This window comes from Uloborus diversus, chromosome 5 (assembly GCF_026930045.1).
Source record: "Uloborus diversus isolate 005 chromosome 5, Udiv.v.3.1, whole genome shotgun sequence".
Lineage (NCBI taxonomy): Eukaryota > Metazoa > Arthropoda > Arachnida > Araneae > Uloboridae > Uloborus > Uloborus diversus.
Window position 1 is genome coordinate 24660412 of NC_072735.1, and position 18491 is coordinate 24678902.

Genomic DNA, 18491 nt, shown 5'->3' on the forward strand with positions numbered 1-18491 from the left:
CTGAGCCACCACACTCAGTGTTTACAATTGGTTTAGAATGAAGCTAAACTAATCAATCTCTGCTTATTAAGCACATCATGTTGATAAAAAGAGCAGCTGTAAAGCATTCAAACTTAATCTATCATTTTAAGTTTTAACAAGGTACGTACATTTTGAGCTTTAGGAAGATTTTAAGTTGTGAGTCCCGGGCCCCTTTGCATTTGCCCCCTATGCCTCTCCTCTTTGTCGCCAGCCCTGACCAGCAAACATTGGGAGGGGGGGGGGGCTGAAAATGGCCTTTTGGGAGAGGAGTCATTTTGTGAATGTAATCGGAAAAGTTAATCTTTCAAATATTTGATAAATGTGCTATATGAATATATACTTATATATAGTATGTACAAATGTCCCTTGTATAATACAGTTAATTCCCATCATGCTATATATTGTTACAAATCCTGTAAATAGTAATTATTGTAGTAACGTAACCTGTAAATAATTTCCCGTAATGAATATACAACCCCTTAACATATGGCTAAAGTATGCAACCCCCTATTCTTTTTTTTCTTATTTCATTCACTGATTTTATCAATGAAAGTGTAGTTGTAGAACGTTGTAGCCTTTTCTGGAATGTTTGAGAGATTTCTTTTCGGTATATATAAGCCGTTAGCAATGGATAAACAGTTAGTTTCGATTGATATTTCGAACTGAGAAGATTTTTGCTCTGTTTATAGCGAGGCATTTCGCTGTGTTGTTTTCGTATTTGCAAGTAAATACATGTGTAAACGTTGAGTTTACGGTGTTGTGTGATAATTGCTTAATTGCTGATGAATAATTTAGCAGTTGTTGAAGATCTTTCCTGTACATAGTGTAAATAAATTTCCTGTGTTTTTATCAAGAACTGTGTCTTCATTTCAAGAAAGTGGAAGTCGCACCGAATCCGTTACAATATATATTTTTTTAAATATTCTCACCATCCTCTTTTCAGACATGAGGCGTCTTGCAGTCCGGTATAGAATTGAAATGGCCCCAGAGGGCGTAAGAGTTTGAAAGTCATTTCTGTAACAAATGTCAAATAGAGAGGGGAAACTAAAGAGGTGCTCCCCAGAAGTGTTACAAAGAACACAAAGGCCACGAGAATCTGCCAGATTTTCTTTATATAAATGGGCCTGCAAATAGTCATGTCCATTAATCATTCTAAAACAAGCAACCATTATTTGAATTAATCTTTTATGTACATATCATAAATTTAAGCTATATGTACCTTTTGTATCAAAACCATGTTATACAAAATTTTGAAATAATTTAAATCAAAGAAGTATGTGTACAGTGTCAAAAACGAGTTTTAAGGTATAAAATTTTATGATAGCTGAAACTTCATTCCAAAAAAACATACAAAACACGCTGTTTGCGTGCATGAAAGTAAAAAAAGAAAACTATATCAACTTTATTTTTGAGGAACAAAACGCATAGTGTCAAAAGAAAATCCAAGATTTTCTACAGTAATAAGGCTTATCTGAGCAACAAGAACAAAAAAATATGGAATAAAATAAATGAAAATAATCAATTGCATGGTTTTTAATTCATTGTCTCACAAAGTTAGCTTCACATTATTTTCTACAATTTTTTTCAACAGCGAATCAAACGAAATCGAAATTCAATTTTTACATTTACTTTGTAACAAAACCATGTTCTCAATGAATTCAACTTTTCTACTGTGGAATATATTGAAACCATGTCATAATAATTGCAAATTTCATAGGGGGTAATATCAAAACCATGTTTTACAAGTACCGTGTTTTGCAAGGGACACCTGTATTTCCAAAAAAAAGTTAATGCCAACCATAAGACTGCCTTGGGAGTGCAGTGTCTGCAGAAATAAGTTTTTGAGTTATTTCAGGAAATGCTTTTTGGATTCCACGTTAACAATAGAGAAATGTTAGAATTTGAAGTTTTTTTCATATTTTGTATTCAGCATAAACCAAATAAGTAAGCTTGTGCAATAAAGCTGAAGTACAATAGATGACAAAAATGTTTAAAAAAATTAAAAGCTTGCAGTTATTGCACTTCATCTTTTACGGTAAATACCTATATAGTTAATGCAATTTCATAAAACATCAGTGAATTTACATTTTTTTCATATTGTACCTTTTTTGCTCTTTTATATCACAATTAATATCAATATAATGTATCTACTTAATATAATGTATTGATATTAATTGTCAAAAATTTTAATTTTAGAATCCTCGAGCAACAACAGCTGCTGTTTTGCTGACTCAATTTGGATCACGTATGTTTCAACCCATTTTTCATAAATCATGCCTATTTATCTCTGTATGAGTGATATATTCTGAGTAATTTTTCTTATTCTAAGGATTGATAACTTATGGGTGAAATATCTGAAGAGTATTTAGAAGTGTATGATGGGAAGGGATAGTGTCTTTTTTTAGTGATTTTAAAAAGCTGAAAATTCACAGAACTCCTTCTAAACATTGACCACTAAATAGGTATTACCTTACACTGTTCTTGCAACATTATAAGTAAAAAATTAGTAGTTATCGAGGAGATGATCAGTTATCACAATATTAGCAATATTTAAGGCATGAAATTAAAAGCAAGCAATATATTTTATTTGAATATTAAATTCACTATCTCATTTGGGGTCATGACCAACAGGGACGGATACGAGGGGAGGGGCTATTGCCCCACCCTTGAGGGACTCTCCACTGGTAGATTTTCGAAAATGAAGTTTACGAAACACAAATTTAGACAAGTTTCATCGATGTTGGGAGAAGGGAGGTTTGGGTTTGGGACAATATCTTGGAACTGTTTCGGAATTAAAGTCCAAAATCTATATGATCAATATTTTAAAATCAGCATACATAGTAAAAAGTAAGTAATAAAAACCAATCGCGCGATGTGGAAAATCTCTGTAAGTTTGCCTGAAGAGGGCGCTGGAGTAAGTTTTTATTGTTATTCGAACAGTCGATCTCGAACGAGGAAGATCGAAATAAGGTTTTGTGCATCTCTATACTCGAATGATATGTTTATGTTGTGTAATGTTTGTGTCCGTTAATAAAATTCTAATTATGCTGTTATCGACTGTCGAACATTATCTACTGAACCATCAATTGCACTATCAAACCTGTCAGACATTTCCACACCCCTCCCTTGAAAAAATTCTGGATCTGCCCTTGGTTGAGAACCACTATTCTATATAGACTCTAAATAAATTATTGCTGTCATATCGTAATGTACTATTATACCTCTAGTAGCATAAACTACCAATTTTATTTTGGGATGATCTGAAGCAGCTTTTAGTGACCTTGGACCAGAGAATCACCAATGATTTTAAGCACTATATTGCCTGATTTTTTATACTTTAGTAAGAATTTTGTGTCATTTTGTGGAAAATCATAGATATTGTGTACAGTCCCTGGCCAATTTATTAGACGCACGGTTGTTTTCGACAAGTTTATATGCAGTATTGTTATATTTGAACCTTCTAATGGCAGGACCACTCCCACTCAATGTTAAACTTCAGTTGATTCTCCCAAGTATACTCAGTCTTGCCACTAAAACGGTTAAACTTAGATTTAATGAATTTTATGTTTAAAGAAAATTTGCCTGGAAAATAAATTTGCTACCACAAAAATGTTAACATCATAACTCCAAGATGCTAACGTGAATGTTTCTGAGCACATTGTTCGAAGAAAGTTAAAAGAATTAGATTTTCAGGCCTGTTGCCCTGCCAGGAAGCCCAAATTAACAGCTGCAATGAAAGCAAAGCATCTGAGGTGGGTCAAACAGTGGCGTGTTGAAAATGTGAACTTCTGAAGATCAGTAAGTTATTTTAATTTCATCACTTGTAATACATTCAATATCATTTTCTATGCAATGACTCAAGATCGTCACAAATGTTCATAATTTTTTCTGTTTTTGACTGATCTGCTTCAGTGATGAAAGCACATTTGAAATTTTGCAGAATAAAGTTCAATTTGTATGTCGTCGTTAAGGCTAAAAGTTTCATCCTCACTGTGTCTTTCAGACACCCTACAAAAGTGATAATTTGGTCAGTCATCAGCGGCAAGGGTACTGAACGTTTGTATGTGGTAAAAGGTGTGATGAAGCAAGATCAGTGCAGTGACCTCCTACAAACTCAGTTGATTCCGCAGCTCAGAGAATTGTTTCCAAATGGGGAACCAGTGGCGCCGACTCCATGGGGCCTCAGGGGGCCCGAGCCCCCTCAAAAAAAATTTTTAGGGGGCAGAGCCCCCCCAATAATTTAAGAAAATTATTAGTTATTTAATGCTTTCTAAACTCACAAATTTGTCTCAGTATTTTTTATTTTCCTTGTTTGAAGATAGTAATCTTTCCTTGTTTGAAGTACCTTGTAAAATACATTCAGCAATGAGTTACAACAAATAATTTTTATGGTTAAAAGCAGGTTAACTGAAAACGAGTGGTGTGAATAATGATAGTGTTACGGTGCTGCGAGCGCTTAAATTTTTCCCAGTGTGCGAACCTGCGGATAGTCTGTCCGATCAACAAAGGGATGCGATCGAACAACTTTCATAACCACCGAGATATTTTTGATGAATTGGATATTCGACCAGACGTCAACGACTTCAAATTCAGTAATCTAGTCAGGCGGTCGACATTCGCACCTTTCTAAAGACAGCCCTAATATTGGTATTTAAAGCAAGTTTAAAAATCTCTGTAATAGAGAATTAACTACATACAGAATGTTAGATTCAAAATTTCGAAATATTAGTATTATTTTATTACCGTATTACTATAGTACTGCATTAGTTATTTTCAAATACTTAAATATTTTTAGGGTACAAGACTCTATAAAAACCCGCTATTTACATACTATGTTAACTTTATTAAACAAATTAACTGTGGGATATTATTTTTATTTAATGAACTCTGAGCCTTATTCAAAGCTATTTCACTTATTAATCAAAGTGCGACAGCAATATCTTATGCTTTATTTTTTTTAATGATAGTTTATTTAAATATAATTTCAATCTTTTCATATATATATAAATTCACTATTCTGTAATAGTCTAAAAACAAAATTATTATACTATAAATTAAACTATTTTTTTACGAAAACACCGTACATGTAGGGTTTTCTTTTTCCTTTTTTTTTTTTTTGTTTTTCGTTTTTCAAAGCCAAAACATGTGTCGAGTTAGCGAGAGTAGAGTTTTCGGGGTTCTAATGTTGATAATATATTACTCTAAAATGCTTAAAAAACTGTAAAACTTACTTTCTCCATCTCCAATTTAGAAAATTTCCCGGGGTTAAACCCGCGGCATGCCCCCCACCCTCCCAATATTTTTTTGTATTTAGGCGCACTGGGTATTTAGGTGCTGGGTATTTAGGCTGTATTTAGGCGCCCTTCCATGCAAGTCAAGTGCCCTACACCTTATATCAATGCCTAGCCACGGAACTGCACGTCTTCCCCCAAAATAGAACTGCAAAAATGTCCCACACTGAAGATAAGTGACATGATCTAATTGAACCAGAAAATTTGTATACAAATTCTTAGATTGACTTTGAAAACGACATGCCACATATTGTTTGTTAGTATAAATCACATACACCAGAAAATATATAAATTGGCATTTTCAAGGTTCAAAATATCTGAACTTTTTTTTTAGGGAAAAGTTGGGGGGGGGGGGGGAGCGCCGTGGGAGTTCATAACCCCAGGACCACCGGTGACGTCTAGCCCCCTCAATAATTTTTGCAAGTCGGCGCCCCTGTGGGGAACCATTCATTTTTATGCAAGATGGAGCTCTCTGCCACACATCCATGGAGGTAGGAGTACAGGAGGGAACATGTGGTATCTACTCCCCTTGTCGCATTAGAAGTAACTGTGAGAGAGCGGCGGCCATGTTGGATGGTGAGAAAGGAGGAAAAAACTCGTATTTCTCAGGCGAAAATTTCGCGTGTTTTACTTCTTGCTCAAATTGCTAATGAAAGTATTTATTGTCTACCTAGGAAATGAAAAAATAATGCACAACACAAATTATATTTTGTTTTAAATGTCCAAATAATAAACTAATTGCATAATTAATGTCATTTGTTAATTAAAATTAATTTAGTGACAAATGAATGATCAACTGGTTTTAAAATACTATTTTCTTTATATTATTATATGTACTAATAATAAAGCTGAAAGTCTGTCTGGATGTCTGGATCTCTATCAGGATCTCTGTGATGCCTAGACCATTCGGCTAATTTTCATGAAATTTGGGGCAAAATTAGATTTTAGCACGAAAGTGTGCACCTCGAAGCGATTTTTCGAAATTTCAATTTTGTTCTTTTTATATTCTAATTTTAAGAAAATTTTACTGGGCAAATTATCACAATGTGGACGAATAAATTACGGAATTATCATAACGTGGAACCGTAACATGGGCAAGCAAATGAATATAGCAAATTGTAGAGAAATTCATCATCCATTATTTGTAAATAAACAGGCAAACCAAATGACCTTTTAATTTTTTTACTATGGGCAAAGCTGTGCGGGTACCACTAGTTATTAATAAAACACAATGACCTTCCCATAGATAAGATTGCAAAATTATTGAAATTATCAAAACTTTGCAGCCTATGTCCAGATTATGAAATTAGAATACAGCACAATGAAAGAAAACAGCTAGAAATCAACAAAGGTAAATAAAGGAATCATATGAATGAAAGACTAATTTTGATGAAGTTGCCAGAATGAGGATAAAAATCAAATCAAATTGTATCAAAATTTAGATAAGTTTTTAAAAAGGAATCCCGTGTAAATAAATGTTAAATAGCATAAAATTCTAAACAACTTCTTGAAAACCTACCAATACAGTTCTTTGAATTTTGATGATTCATTCATTCTTTCTTTAATTTTTCAGAGATGCACGGAATACTTGTTTGGTATTCGGTACTGCATGTCAGCAGACAAACCGAAAATCTGGTTTGGCAGAGTACATCAATATTCGGTTACCAAATAGTAAAGAAATGTAAAACTTCAAAAATTCCCAAAGAAACCTTTTTTTTTTTGTACAATGAATGAAAGTGTCAGTACAATACCATGTCACAATATTAATTAAAATTCTTACTTATTAATTTTATCACATCTAAATTAATTTTATTGTTTGAAAAAACTCTCAGACCTTAAATTTAAATCTTGTTGCTTTTCAATGTTTATTAAATCTTCTGACACATTACATTAGCTTTACTATTATAAAAAATATGACACAATAGCCAGAAAAAAATCCGTAATGTTAATTAGTAATAAATGTAAAACATTAATTTATTACTAGTTTAGAACTGCTATTTTTTAAACCTAAAATCATGGATGTAGTAACCTACCTCCATGCATAAAATGTCCAGCTGAAGTTTTTTTTTTTAAAGAAAGGCACTTAGATTTTTAATTTTTAGTATTTTAATTTCTAATTTTTACACTAGATGAAATATTAAATATTGATTTAAAAAAAACCTACTTAAAATTCATCTTTGTAAATCAAAGTTTAATTTACACTTAATAACGAAAAATGGAAGCAGCTGACAATGTTTCAAATTTCATTTCACAATTTTATTGATAGAATTGTTTATAAGTTACTGAAAAGTAGCAGCAAATCACATCAATAAATTTTAATTTTTAATGATATTTTAAGCAACTGGGGTTTGTATTTGTGAGTAAGATAAATACTGGATTATTTATGACACAATATGTTACCATCATTATCTGCTATTGAATCATATATTACGGAAGAAATTAATTATCCATTTATGCAGAATTAGCTAGGAATCTGTTTCCTACGTGCATTATTAGTGTAGTTGAAGGCTACACAAGACACCGTAAAGTCGAAATCTGTTTGAAATTCGGTAAAAAAGTTCGACAATTTTCATATCTTAAACATTGCAAACACAATTTCACGATACACCCAAGATGGCGGCCAGTTACGGTTATCGTTTCCAGAAATCCCCCCCTGTGCATCATCCTGTTATTCCTACATCCATGCACACAGCACGGTCAGAGCCTGATTACCGCAGGGGCATGCGGGGCACAGGCCCCTCCTCTTAGATTTCAGGGAGCCCAAAACCCCCTTAATTTATCATGCAAAATAAAAATAATGATTTCACTCAGAATCTAGAGTACAATAATATCATTGATATTTTTGCAAATGCAAAGACAAAAAAAAAATCTTATAAAAATTCCTCTTAAAAATTTGATCTCTTTGTAAATCCCAAAACCACTCCCAGCTTGATCTGTATTTACTATTAAAAGTTATATCATAGATAACTTTGATATTTATGGTAAACTGTAACAGGCAAAGTTTAACCACATCTTATCTAATTATCATATACTATATCTCTTCTACTTTTTAAATGTTGTGATATGAGGTACCACCAAATTTAGCATGGTTGTGTTAATATGCAAACATATCAAAATATTTAGTAGCTTCAGAATAAGCGGAAATAGGGGGAGGGAGCACGAAATGACTCATGCACTGTGTCTTCAAAAATCTTAGTCGGGCTCTAGGGGGCCCTGAAATAGAAATGTGCCCCATGTCCAATATCAGAATGATCGGGCTCTGAGCACGGTTCATTAAATCTTTTAAAGGTTGATCAAAATATCCCTCTGTTGGAATGACCGGGTACTACCCCCGATATGAACCCAAATGAAAATTTGTGGGAGCTGATGAAAAGACAAGTGGCTAAAGATGTGATTACAAACAAAACCGAACTTTTAGAAATAATCATTTATGTGTGGAATCATCATCCTCAAATGCATGAGACAGTACGGTCTTGCATTGATAGCATGCCGCTCAGTATTAAAGCTCTCATAGCGGCTAAAGGTGTTTCAACAAAATATTAACTTTTCATTTCATTTTCTTCATTTTTAATCAAGCTTTAATTAATACATATTTTTCCTATAACTACGATGTTTCATTGGTGTTATCTATAGATGCTTACGTTGTTAATAATATGAAAATACATTGTATATCGTAAAAACCAGGTAGCTGTACAGTATCATCTGATAATTAACGTTTTCCACAAAATCTTATGGTGCGTCTAATAATTTGGCCAGGGACCATACTTACTAACTCTTCCGCTTTTGTTCATTGATCTTAACCTTTTGGCCTGAAGAAAATTTTTTTCATTTTTTCCATGTTTCTCATTTATTTAACATTTTCACCACTTTTTTTCCTACTGAAAAAAATGCATAAATTTATATGAAAGACAAAAAATATATATATTTAAGGATGTTGCATTATTGTTATTTTAATTCGTTTATTGTATATTTTAAGGTGCTGCTTTGAATGGTACTTCTAGGTTTTGGCGGCAACCTAGGACCTTAAGTGAACCAAATGATCCTAGTCCATATGGTGCATTTATGATGGATCAACAAGATTCTGGTATTGTTTATTTCCATAACTTTTGCACTGTCTACCTGCCCTAACTATGGCAAGTAAAGAATGTACAGATAAAAGCTTGAAAACGAACACTCTTAAGGTCACAGATCTCACATGAAAATGTCTCTGAACATGAAATAATAAAAAATTTAACAAGATATAAATAAATAAATATTTCAAAGTGTTTCTATAAGATGACATAATATGGGTCTGTAAACAATGGTGAACATGCCCCCCCCCCCCAATCTTTTTATTTAGTTTACCTTTGCTGATAGATTAGTTAGTTTTTTGTTGATTAAAATCATGAATTAAAAGGCCCCTTTACTTTTGAAAGTGAGAGGGCAGTTCCCCCCCTTGCCCTTCGCTAGGAGCCACTTATGACTATTTATTTCCATCTTCTGTTAGAGAGCACTAGTAGCAAAGCATTTCTGTTCAAAACTGCAGTCAAGTTATTTATTTATACCGTTACTTATTTATACAATTCTGTGTCCTAAGTCTATTTTTAAAAATGCTGGTAAATGAAACATTTGAAATATTTTCATTTTAATGGCCAAGACATTATACCGATTTAATTTTCGAAATTAAAAATCTAATGAAGATGACCTTAAAAGTCATAGTTAGGCCCTGGAATGATTTTGCTATTGACTTAGTTTTACTTACCCACCTGTCATTTTGAGGGGTAGCGAAGAGGCAGTTCCCCGCTGGCTATGAGAATTGAATGTTTTTATGTGTGTGGGCATATTTTTTTGCTGCTTTTTGACATAATATACATTGAATATATGGGGTGAATTTAAATTTTTCCAGTACTAAAACGCCAATGGGAAATAATGAAATCTTGAGTCAGAATGGATTTTATCTGAAAGGGGAATTTTTTTTTTCTGCAAAGCAGCACGGAAAGTTTCATCCTTGAAATGTCTTTGTTTTCCTTTTGCAATGTTTTTCCAAACAAAAGACCTGTTTTCTTCCTTCTTTTGTTTAGTTTGTTGAAAATTTTATAAGTTTATATACCATGCTTGAGTAGCGTAAATTTTTAACTAGTTTTGCTGCAGCGCACATGTTAATTTAAAGCTTTTTTTATAGCTCTAGATCAAGTTCCTCTTCAAGAAAGGTCTGATTCTGCAATAGTGAGTAAATTCTACCCTTATTTATTTATTTATTTTTTTTGTTCAAATTATTGGAATAATAATTTCATAATTTTTCATTTGAAACTTAACTGTAAAATAAGAACTAATTTCATGAAAGATAGTAAATGATGTATTGTATTATATCAGTTGTTTTCATCCTTTTGTACTTCTTTCATGCCTGTTTCATTTAAAATGTTGTTTACTGTCTCAATTTTTTGTATCTCATTTTCAATAACTATTGTTTGTATTAATTTTAGTTTAATTGATTGCAAAAGAAGATATACCATAGTTGGTATTTATATTATTTTGTGCATCAAAAATATTTGTAATGTATTTATAGTTTTATTCAGTTAAAATGTCCTGTTTAAATACAAAGTGTAGGGGCCCGCATTCACTACAGGGCCTGTGCCAGATCATACCATGGGCCTGTAGGTACTCCTAAGTATCCAAGTAGTTAATTAACTGTTTAATCCTTGTGCAATCAAGGATACCCCAACTGTACAATGACGTAAACCCCACAAGGTTGACCTGATGTTGATCCAGGTTTTATTTTTAGGGTCCCTATTTTGTGTGAAAGCAAAATACTTTTGTGCAAAGCTGACCCATGCGGGTCCGGGTCAACCCTTATTGATTGTCAGAATCTACACTGACAGAGCATATTTGTCACTCTAAGAGTGAAGATGTAGTTTTGTTCTTTAAAAGGTGTATAATGTTATGTTTTCAATTACTTTTACCACAGGCCCTTTTCTATTTTTGTCAAGTTCAGAAACCTATACATGAAAAAAGGTTTTCGTTTCATTTTTCATCTTTAGACAATTTTCATTGCAGGTACCATTACTTTGTGGTACCCCTCACCCCCCATGTGTTAATATAGGTGTAATATCACTGCTTGGCTTCTTATAATTATGAATGAGACATTTGGCTATTAGGTCATTTGGAACATTTGGCTAAAAATATATACTTTGCAATCTCAGTTCACTCTTTTTTACTTTGATGATTCTGCCAAACATAGTGCTGTAGTTGTTAGGTATGTATCGTTACAAGATTTTTGTTCTCCCATGTCCTTCTCTTCTTCCACTTTACTGTTTTAAGAATTCTTGTTGATTACAAATACAAATTCAAATTTTATAACCAGCAATAGGTTCTTGGCCCAGCTAGGCTGGCCATCAGTTTATTATCCCCAATGAAGATCAACGGTCTTTTTAATGCTATCTGCCCTCTTACCCATTACAGCCTCTTCCGGTTTGCCGTTCCACATGCCCATAATCCTACTAAAGTAATAGTTTTTCCTACTTTCCTGATTAGCCTGAGACTTCAATAGCTTAAAACAATGACCCCTCATTCTGCTTTCCGTGCAAAAGTTCAACCTATTAACAGCTTTCATTTTGATAAATTTAAATTTAAACTGAATCATGTCCCCTCTGATTCTCCTTTGCTCCAGGCTATGCATATTAAGTCTTTCAAAACTGATATTTTAATGTAAATCTAAAAGTCCCCTCACTAGCCTAGTAGCCCTTCTTCGAACCCTTTCCAATGAAGCAATATCTTTCTTGAAATCAGGAGACCAAAACTAAAAAGCATACACCAAATGAGGTCTTACCAAACAAGATTTGTTTGAAATAGGTCAATTGATAAACCCAAGCATAATTAAATGCTGTATGACTAATTCATTAAAATATTTTTTATTTAAACTTTTAGGAAGCAGAAAGAGCAGAAGCTTCTAGTGACATGCGAGAGCATGCTGTTTCTGGGACGTCAGGCCTCTCAAAATCTTTAAGTAATTGTTTTTGTTTTTTTTGTCCGCAGAATTTCTTGCCATCTTGTGTTTGCCATATTTGTGTTAGCTGATTTTTTTATTTATAATTTTTTGCTTTTTGTTTCAGTTGCTGAAGTAACAGGTGCAGAGTCTACATTGTAAGTTATTCTTGAACTTTTGTCGATAAATGAAAATGATTTTTTTAACTAACGTTTCCCAGCAAATGTTGAATGCTTGCAATTTTTTTTTCTCATTTTGATAATTCGACTTTTAATCTAATTTTAAAATTGTAAAAGCAAAGCAAAAAGTCTGCACCAAATTTCTATACATAAAAGATTGGTTTCAGAAAGAAATTAATGGTTTTCATGTTGAACAATTTTACTTTGAATATGAGTGAAAAATCATTGATTATGATACAGTATAACCTTTGTTATACTGTATGGAAAATCTACAATATGGACAATCAAAACTTCTGAGATCCAAAAACCTTGAACAGCCAGACAGATTTTAGATTTTTGTTTTTCAATCAGAAAGTATCATTAATATTGATGAAATCAATCATTTATCAATATTAACATTATTATCTGTGTATAGACAGTTGCTCAAATGAGAATTCATTTTGTAAATCACCTTATTTTAAAAAAAAAGCATTTGACATGATACAAATTAATTACAAACAGGGTTATAATAGGACCAGAATGTGCAAATACAGTGTTGTGGAACTGTACTACTGGGCCAGACACTGTTTTGGAGTATGGAAATTCTTTCTAAATGACTTGATCCTCAACGTTTATCCTGAAACCAAGACTCTTTGTTAAAAAAATTACATGTGGATGTGCAAAAAGGCAATAGTTTTTGCCAATAACGTTGTTTACATTAATTCCTTAATTCCCTTAACTCCTCCGGACTTCTCTTCATGCTTTTAAAATTAAAGGCGATATCCCAATAATTTTATTGATCAACTTTAATTTTCCTAATCTATGCAATGTTGTTAAGCCCCAATTCAAATAACTAAGGAATAATATGATTTTGAGGATTGTTCTTACAGTATCCAAAGTAGATCAGCTGTCTCATACTCCTTGCATCCCAATGGTCCCTGCATATTTGCTTTTCCAATTTTAGTGATTGTAATTTCGAATGAAAATTTCTTATGTCATCACCATCATCAAATCTGAAGTTTAAACTTACAATTTTACAATACTTAGTACAACGGCGCCTACGGGAAAATTTTATTGTTCAGTGAGAATTATATATTAGTCTCTCATGATCAGGAAATGAGTAAATCAATTTGTTTAAAATCTCATAAAAACCAAACAAAAAAATGTTGCTTACTTTTAAACTTTAAATTTAAAAGTTACATCACAATATTTTATCTATATATTATATAGATATTATATATCTATTATATCATAATGTTACAAATCCTGTAAATAGTAATTATTGTAGTAACGTAACCTGTAAATAATTTCCCGTAATGAATATACAACCCCTTAACATATGGCTAAAGTATACAACCCCCTATTCTTTTTATTTTCATTGATAAAAATTGATAACGGTCTACGCATTTCTCGAAGCAGAAAGAATGTTGTAGAAAATTCTTGGATGTTTATAAAAGCCGTTAGCGATGGATAAACGGGGAGTTTCGATTCAGATTTCGAACTGTGAGTGTGTATTAGCTCTGTTTATAGCGAGGCATTTCGCTGTGTTGTTTTCGTATTTGGAAGTAAATACGTGTGTAAACGTTGAGTTTACGGTGTTGTGTGATAATTGCTTTATTGCTGATGAATAATTTAGCAGTTGTTGGCGATCTTTCCTGTACATAGTGTAAATAAATTTCCGTGTTTTTATCAAGAACTGTGTTTTCATATCAAGAAAGTGGAAGTCGCACCGAATCCGTTACAATTGGCGCCCAGCGTGGGGCTACTTCAGGACTTTCTTGCAGTAAGTGCGACTTTGGACATTTTTTTCATAAAGACTTTTTAAATTTGGACTTTATTTTTATGGTGATTACTCGCGCAATGGATGAACAATTAAAACAACTGCTTGATGCAATCAACTCTGTGAAGAGTGATATGGCGGCTAATCAAGAACAATTAAAAAATGATATGGCGGCTAATCAAGAACAATTAAAAAATGATATGGCGGCTAATCAAGAACAATGGAAAAGTGATTTAATGGTGCTGAAAAATGATTTAGCTTCTAACCAAGAGGAAATTAAAAATGACCTTACTTCGGTAAAGACTGTGATGGAAAATAAATTTAATGAGATAGAGCATCGAGTTGATGCTTTTGATGAAAAATTTGAAACAGTAGAAAACCGTATCGCAACAGTTGAGAATCATGTGGATGAGAAAATTAAAAACATGGAAAGGAGATTGGCGACCGCGGAAAGCAGCTCTGTACAGTTTGGCGCTCCCACATCGGTTGCTCGACCGTCCATTAAACTCGCCACATTTGATGGGAAAACTTCGTGGCAGGTTTACAAAACTCAGTTCATGATAGTGGCGGAAGCGAACGGATGGGACTCTGCTACCAAGGCCTGCCATCTTGCAGCATCCCTGAGAGGTGACGCAGCGGACATTCTTCAGACCCTTCCGGACAGCCAGCGCCTGGATTTCGCCGCCCTCACAGCTGCGTTGGAGCTTCGCTTCGGTGAGAAGTGCCAGAAAGATTTCAGCCGACTCCAGTTGAAGTCCCGTTTCCAGAAAACCGGGGAAACCCTGCAAGAGCTAGCGACGGACATCGAGAGACTGTCTCATCTTGCTTTTTGCGACTGTCCTGCGGATGTTCGAGACAACCTGGCACTCAACTATTACATCGACGGGGTTCGAGATCCGGAAATCCAGAAAGCTCTACGGATGGCGGATGTCAAAGACCTGAGTTCTGCTGTTGTGTATGCGATGAAGTTGGAGGCCGCCCAGCAAGCAACCCGCAAGGATCGCCATTCAATCCGCGGCGTGAAAACTGATGAGCCTGATCCGGTTTCGTCACGCTTTGCTGAACTGGAAAAGCAAATAAAAGAAATTGCAGGAATCCTCAAAAGGACTTCGACTCCCAAGTACCAAAATGGACAATCACTTAAGTGCTGGAAATGTGGCGGCGAGGGTCACTTACGAAGAAACTGTGAAGCTCGCCAAGAAACCAGAGGGAAGAGCATCTCTCCCTCACAGGTCCAGGAAAACTAAGCCATGGCAATCTCGCGGGGCGGAGGTCGCCAAATTGGAATGAGCCCCATCTTAAAGTTTTCCAGATTTCATCGACGAGTGGCGGCAGTAATGGACTGTTTGTTTACGCATATGTAAACGGGTTTCCCTGCGAACTGATTATTGACACTGGAGCCAATGTTACGATCATTAGAACAGATGTGGCTCGTCAATTTGGACTCAACATTCTTTGGACGCCGCCCTGCGTTACCCTCCAAACTGTGACTGGTGACAAGATCGAGATTGAAGGTAAAGTAAACTTAGAAATTGTGTTTGGAAATGCCACTTACCATCATACGGCATTCGTTGCTGCTATCACGGACCCCTTCATTCTCGGATTGGACTTTTTAAAGAAGTATGACTTCAACCTCGACTTCAAGACTAATGAGCTGCACTCGATGAGAGAAGACATAGCCGTTTTCCCCGCAGAAAGTGATGTAAAATCCGCTCATCAAATAATAGCCCAAACAGATTTATCGATTCCCTCAAGGTCAGAATCATTAATACCTGGCTCCATTGAAGAAAGCAGTAGTTTTCGATTTGGACTCATTGAATACCCCAACCTAAACAATAACCTAAAAGGTGTGCTGGTAGCATCTACGCTTGTGGACCTTTCTATGGATGTAATTCCTGTGAGAGTCGCCAACGTGAGTGAAAGGCCCAGGAATATCCGAAAAGGTGATGTGTTGGCAACTTGTACTCCAGTAAACTGCATCATTAGAAGAATCAATTCCCCTGAGACTGTGTCTTCTGAGTCCTTGACATCGAAGTTAATTGGGAGTGCGCCGTTATCGAATGATCAAAGAACTGCTGCGGAACAATTGGTGGACGACTTCAAGCATCTGTTTTCATCTACATCGGAGGATGTGGGCCGGACGGATTTAACGCAGCATAGGATCTATACTGGAGAACACCCCCCTATTAACCAGCATCCAAGACGACTACCGTTTGCCAAGAAGGAAGAGGTCAAGACCCTCCTGAAAGAGATGCAGGAGAATGATGTCATCGAACCCTCGTCCAGTCCTTGGGCCTCTCCCATCGTCTTGGTCCGAAAGAAAGATGGCTCCACCAGATTTTGTGTCGATTACCGACGGCTGAATGAAATCACCAAGAAAGACAGTTACCCTCTTCCACGGATAGACGACACCTTGGACACTCTTTCCGGACACAAGTGGTTTTCGACCCTGGTCTTGACGAGCGGCTACTGGCAGGTTGAGATACACCCTGATGACCGGGAGAAGACAGCGTTTACAACTGGACAAGGCTTATGGCAGTTTAAAGTGATGCCCTTCGGCCTCTGCAATGCACCAGCTACGTTCGAGCGTCTTATGGAGACAGTGTTAAGAGGACTTTCCTACGAATCCTGTCTGGTCTACTTAGACGATATCATCATCGTGGGACGCAGTTTCGAAGAACATCTGGCAAATCTTAGGAAGGTGCTGCAAAAGCTTAAGGAAGCCAATCTGAAGTTAAGCCCGTCCAAATGTAATTTGTTCCGCCGGGAAGTGAACTACCTTGGTCACATCATCTCTTCTGAGGGTGAACAAACCGATCAAGAGAAGGTATCTGCGGTCAAGAGTTGGAGTCGTCCCGAAAACATCCATCAGCTGCGAAGTTTCCTGGGGCTCTGCACGTACTACAGGAAGTTTGTGAAGGGTTTTTCCAACATTGCACGACCTTTGCATAAGCTGACGGAGAGCAAGCAAAAGTTTGAATGGTCCAAAGAATGCGAAGATGCATTTCTACGACTGAAGGAGGCTTTAACATCAACGCCTATCCTCGCCTATCCTCAGCCTGAAAAATCCTTCATCCTGGACACTGATGCGAGCAACGAGGGCATCGGAGCTGTTTTATCCCAAGAAATTGATGGAAATGAACATGTCATCGCTTACTGGAGCAAATGCTTATCAAAGTCGGAGCGAAATTACTGCGTCACCAGAAAGGAGTTACTGGCCATAGTGAAAGCTGTAGAACACTTCCATCATTACCTCTACGGCCGAAAATTTCTGCTTCGGACAGATCATGCCTCGTTAACTTGGCTTTTGAACTTCAAGAATCCAGAAGGCCAGATAGCCAGATGGATACAGCGGCTCCAGGAATATGACATGGAGATCAAGCATCGAAAAGGGTTATCTCACAGTAATGCTGACGCTTTATCAAGGAGACCCTGTCCTGAGAACTGCCACTATTGTTCCCGAATCGAGAAACAGTATGGAACGACTAGCCATACCGCCTATCAGGTGACAGTGACTCCAACATCATCAGAACCTGATCCATGGAGTGATGACCAAGTTCGAAAAGATCAACTTGAAGACCCCGACATAAAACCAATTTTAGAGTTCATGGAAAGTGACAGTCGACGCCCTAGCTGGCAGGACGTTTCCATCTTCAGTCCTGCAACAAAAAGATACTGGGCTTTATGGAACTCACTCCATTTACGGAACGGCGTGCTACACCGGAAATGGGAATCTGACGACGGCAAGACATCTAGGTGGCAGTTACTACTTCCTCGATCCAGGATTTCAGATGTTCTGAAAGAAATACATAGTAGTGCGACTGGAGGACATTTTGGTGTCTTGAAAACTCTCAATAAAGTTCGGGAGCGCTTCTTCTGGAGCAAGGCGAAGGATGACGTGGAGAAGTGGTGCCATTCTTGTGACGCCTGTGCTGCTCGTAAAGGACCGAAGAAGAGAAGCAGAGGGAAGCTACATCTGTACAACGTTGGAGCTCCTTTCGAACGAATTGGGATCGACATCCTGGGTCCTCTACCAAGAACTGCTGATGGGAACAAATACATTCTTGTTTCCATCGACTACTTCACCAAATGGCCCGAAGCGTATCCCATTCCAGATCAAGAAGCTACCACCGTAGCAGAGACTCTAGTCCAACACTGGATCTCGAGATATGGAACACCTTTGCAGATTCATTCCGATCAAGGGAGGAATTTCATCTCTGCTGTGTTTAAGGGCCTATGTCAAATTCTCGGAATTGAGAAAACTAGGACAACACCACTAC

General features: G+C 35.9%; 1 protein-coding gene across 1 annotated transcript in view; it reads left to right on the forward strand.

The window, feature by feature from the left end:
• The window catches only part of LOC129222509 (uncharacterized), a 63321-nt gene that overhangs the window by 35829 nt on the left and 9001 nt on the right, over positions 1–18491 (forward strand). Inside the window, exons 10-14 of the mRNA XM_054857021.1 lie at positions 2218–2266; positions 9289–9396; positions 10474–10517; positions 12216–12294; positions 12401–12431. Coding sequence (XP_054712996.1) covers positions 2218–2266; positions 9289–9396; positions 10474–10517; positions 12216–12294; positions 12401–12431 — 311 coding nt within the window. The remainder of the gene's footprint in view (positions 1–2217; positions 2267–9288; positions 9397–10473; positions 10518–12215; positions 12295–12400; positions 12432–18491) is intronic.